This window comes from Camellia sinensis, chromosome 13 (genome assembly GCF_055761805.1).
Source record: "Camellia sinensis isolate YWXY chromosome 13, ASM5576180v1, whole genome shotgun sequence".
NCBI lineage: Eukaryota > Viridiplantae > Streptophyta > Magnoliopsida > Ericales > Theaceae > Camellia > Camellia sinensis.
Genome location: NC_138973.1, coordinates 125,043,554 through 125,046,143, shown reverse-complemented (window position 1 = coordinate 125,046,143; position 2,590 = coordinate 125,043,554). Strand labels below are relative to the sequence as shown.

At 36.7% G+C, this 2,590-nt stretch overlaps 1 protein-coding gene across 1 annotated transcript; it reads right to left on the bottom strand.

The window, feature by feature from the left end:
• Positions 1 to 1,095: 1,095 nt before the first annotated feature.
• Positions 1,096 to 1,593, bottom strand: LOC114298878 (protein FAR-RED IMPAIRED RESPONSE 1-like). Its single transcript, XM_082900878.1, has one exon. It carries the CDS (start codon positions 1,591 to 1,593, stop codon positions 1,096 to 1,098), a length of 498 nt encoding a protein of 165 aa, XP_082757004.1.
• Between the last annotated feature and the right edge of the window lie 997 nt (positions 1,594 to 2,590).

Genomic DNA, 2,590 nt, shown 5'->3' with positions numbered 1-2,590 from the left:
GATTTCTATCAACCCAAGTTGAATGACTTTGTGCTTAGCATCATCGTTGGAAGCAATTTCTATAATTTCATCCATTGTCTTGTGGTAGTTATCATGCACCTTTGCATTTAAAACAGCCCCATATGTAGTGTATGTGGTAGGAATGCATATGTACCCTCTTTCCAAATCTTTTCTCCATCTCAGCACAATGTATTTATCTGGAACCTCATATGTGGACCTTACAAGGAGCACACTAAGTGAATGGGCACACATAATGCCCCTAAACTCAAACCACCGACATATACATTGGACGTCACATTCAATGGAATTATAGTACATAACAAATTCCACTTTCTTCATTTGCTCACGAACTGAAACAACCGCTTTCACATGATAAGTACAAATTGATCATTTCTCTTCCACAAGAGTCGCACGACAATACAATAATCGTTTCATTTCTGCTTGAACCTCTTTAAATTTTACGTTTGTGTAGGCTGCACAAAATTGCTTCTCAAAAGCATACATCGTTAGGCAATCATATAATTTGTTTAGAGATTTAAAATATGCTTTGGTCTCTTTCTCCACCTTACTTCTCATGGCATTGTCATACTGCTCAACAAATTGCTTTAAAGTAGTCTTCGAGTTGACATATCCATCAAAAAATGCATTCATGCTCTTACTTCGTTGTGTGGTTGACATACCAGCCCAAAAAATGTCTTTCACATAGGCAGGAATCCACCTATGTCGCTCATCATATAATACCCCCAACCAATCGTTATCATGTAGACTGAACTTTGCAATCATTGCTTGTCATTCTTTATCAAATTCATTTTTTGTGAAAGACTCATAAACTGCCTTTTGCAAAGCAAACTTTATGGATTCATATTGCAAATAGGCTCTCAATTTTTCCAGAATTTTCTTCATTATATGCCATAAACACCAACGATGTCGAGCCTATGGGAAGACAATTTGTATGGCATTTTGCATAGCATTGCATTGGTCAGTTATTATAGCATTCGGAGGAGTGTCTGACATACAACTTAACCAAGCTCTGAATAACCATACAAATGTCTCAGTGTTCTCATTACATATCAACCCACAACCAAACAAAATTGACTACTCATGGTGATTAACTCCTACAAACGGAGCAAACGACATGTCATATTTTCTTGTCAAATAGGTTGTGTCAAATGTGACAACATCCCCAAATGCTTTATAAGCTTCCTTACTCCTTATATCTGCCCAAAATAAGTTTCGCAAGCGTCTTTCTCCATCAAAGTCCATTTCAGAGTAGAAGTTCGAATTTTGTTGTTGCATCCTATGAAAATAAAACGCAATTGATTCGGCATCTCCTACTCCAAGCCTCAATCTTCTAGCCTTCTCAATGTGATTCCTTGCATCTTGTTCGTCAAATGTTAATGCCTCAAATCCCCCCGCTTCAACAACAATAAAATGAAAATTCCTAGCCACCCCTATCCCTGTCTTATCGTTTATTTCTAATCTTCTTTTCACAGGAGTTAGAATTCTCTTATTCATTGCAAAATGCCATGAGTCACTAGGAACCAAGTCATGAGTATGCTCCAGCACAACGGTTGTCAACTTAAAATGTTCCATCCTTTTGTAGACTCCCTCTTACTTTTGCTTTACAATCATTTTTAGATGACAAAGATGGTTCTAGTGGGTTCACTTTCGTCTTTTTCTTCTCCTCCTCGCCCTAGTACATTCAATTCCAAAGTATTTTAGTTCCCCATCATTACCAAAATTTTGTGTTCCATAAGCTATAGCAAATCCAAAGTGCTTCGCATATTTTGCATAAAATGTATACACTTCTTGCTTTGAAGTAAAACACATCCCCTGCTTTGGTTCTTCAACTTCACCACTCTTGGGTTCTTCAACTTCCTGACTAGGATTGTTTGAACCTTCTATCCTTTTGTTGCTAAAATGAAGCTTTTAGGTTGACAATTCAAAACATTTGAAACAGAAACTGATCAAAAACATGTGAAATCGAATTTTGATGGGACACTATCGAGAATTTTGTGAAACATGTGACAATCAAGATAAAGGACAATATCAAGAAAAAGCAAGCTGGGAGCAATATACTTTATGACATTCAAAAATTATCACATACAAAATTCAGGTTATAGGCATATCACATTCCACCAAAAAACAAGAAGAAAATGGATAACAGCTTCATTTTCTACAAGAAGAAAATAAGTAAGTTGGGAGCTGTCTACAAAGACAGTTCAAACAGCTTCATTTTCTACAAAATGGATAACAAATTTTGTTCAATGAATGTTCAATCTCTTTCTATGTGGACTTTCAACAAACACATACAATGCATCAATACAAAAACACCAAAATCATGTTATGGACCAAGAAGATTACAACCAATGTAAAGAAAATATGAGCAAAATCATAGACCAACCAGATTTCAACCAATGTAAAGCAAATGTCAACGTTTGAAACAATACCAGTGACCCACGAATCAGTTTCGTTGTTGGTGGGCGGAACCAAAATTTTCAATGAAATCGGAGGAATTGGAGAGTGGTAGACAGTGGTCAATGGTCACTAGTGGTCTTCTTCGTCATCGGTGGCCACCTAGGTCATGGTC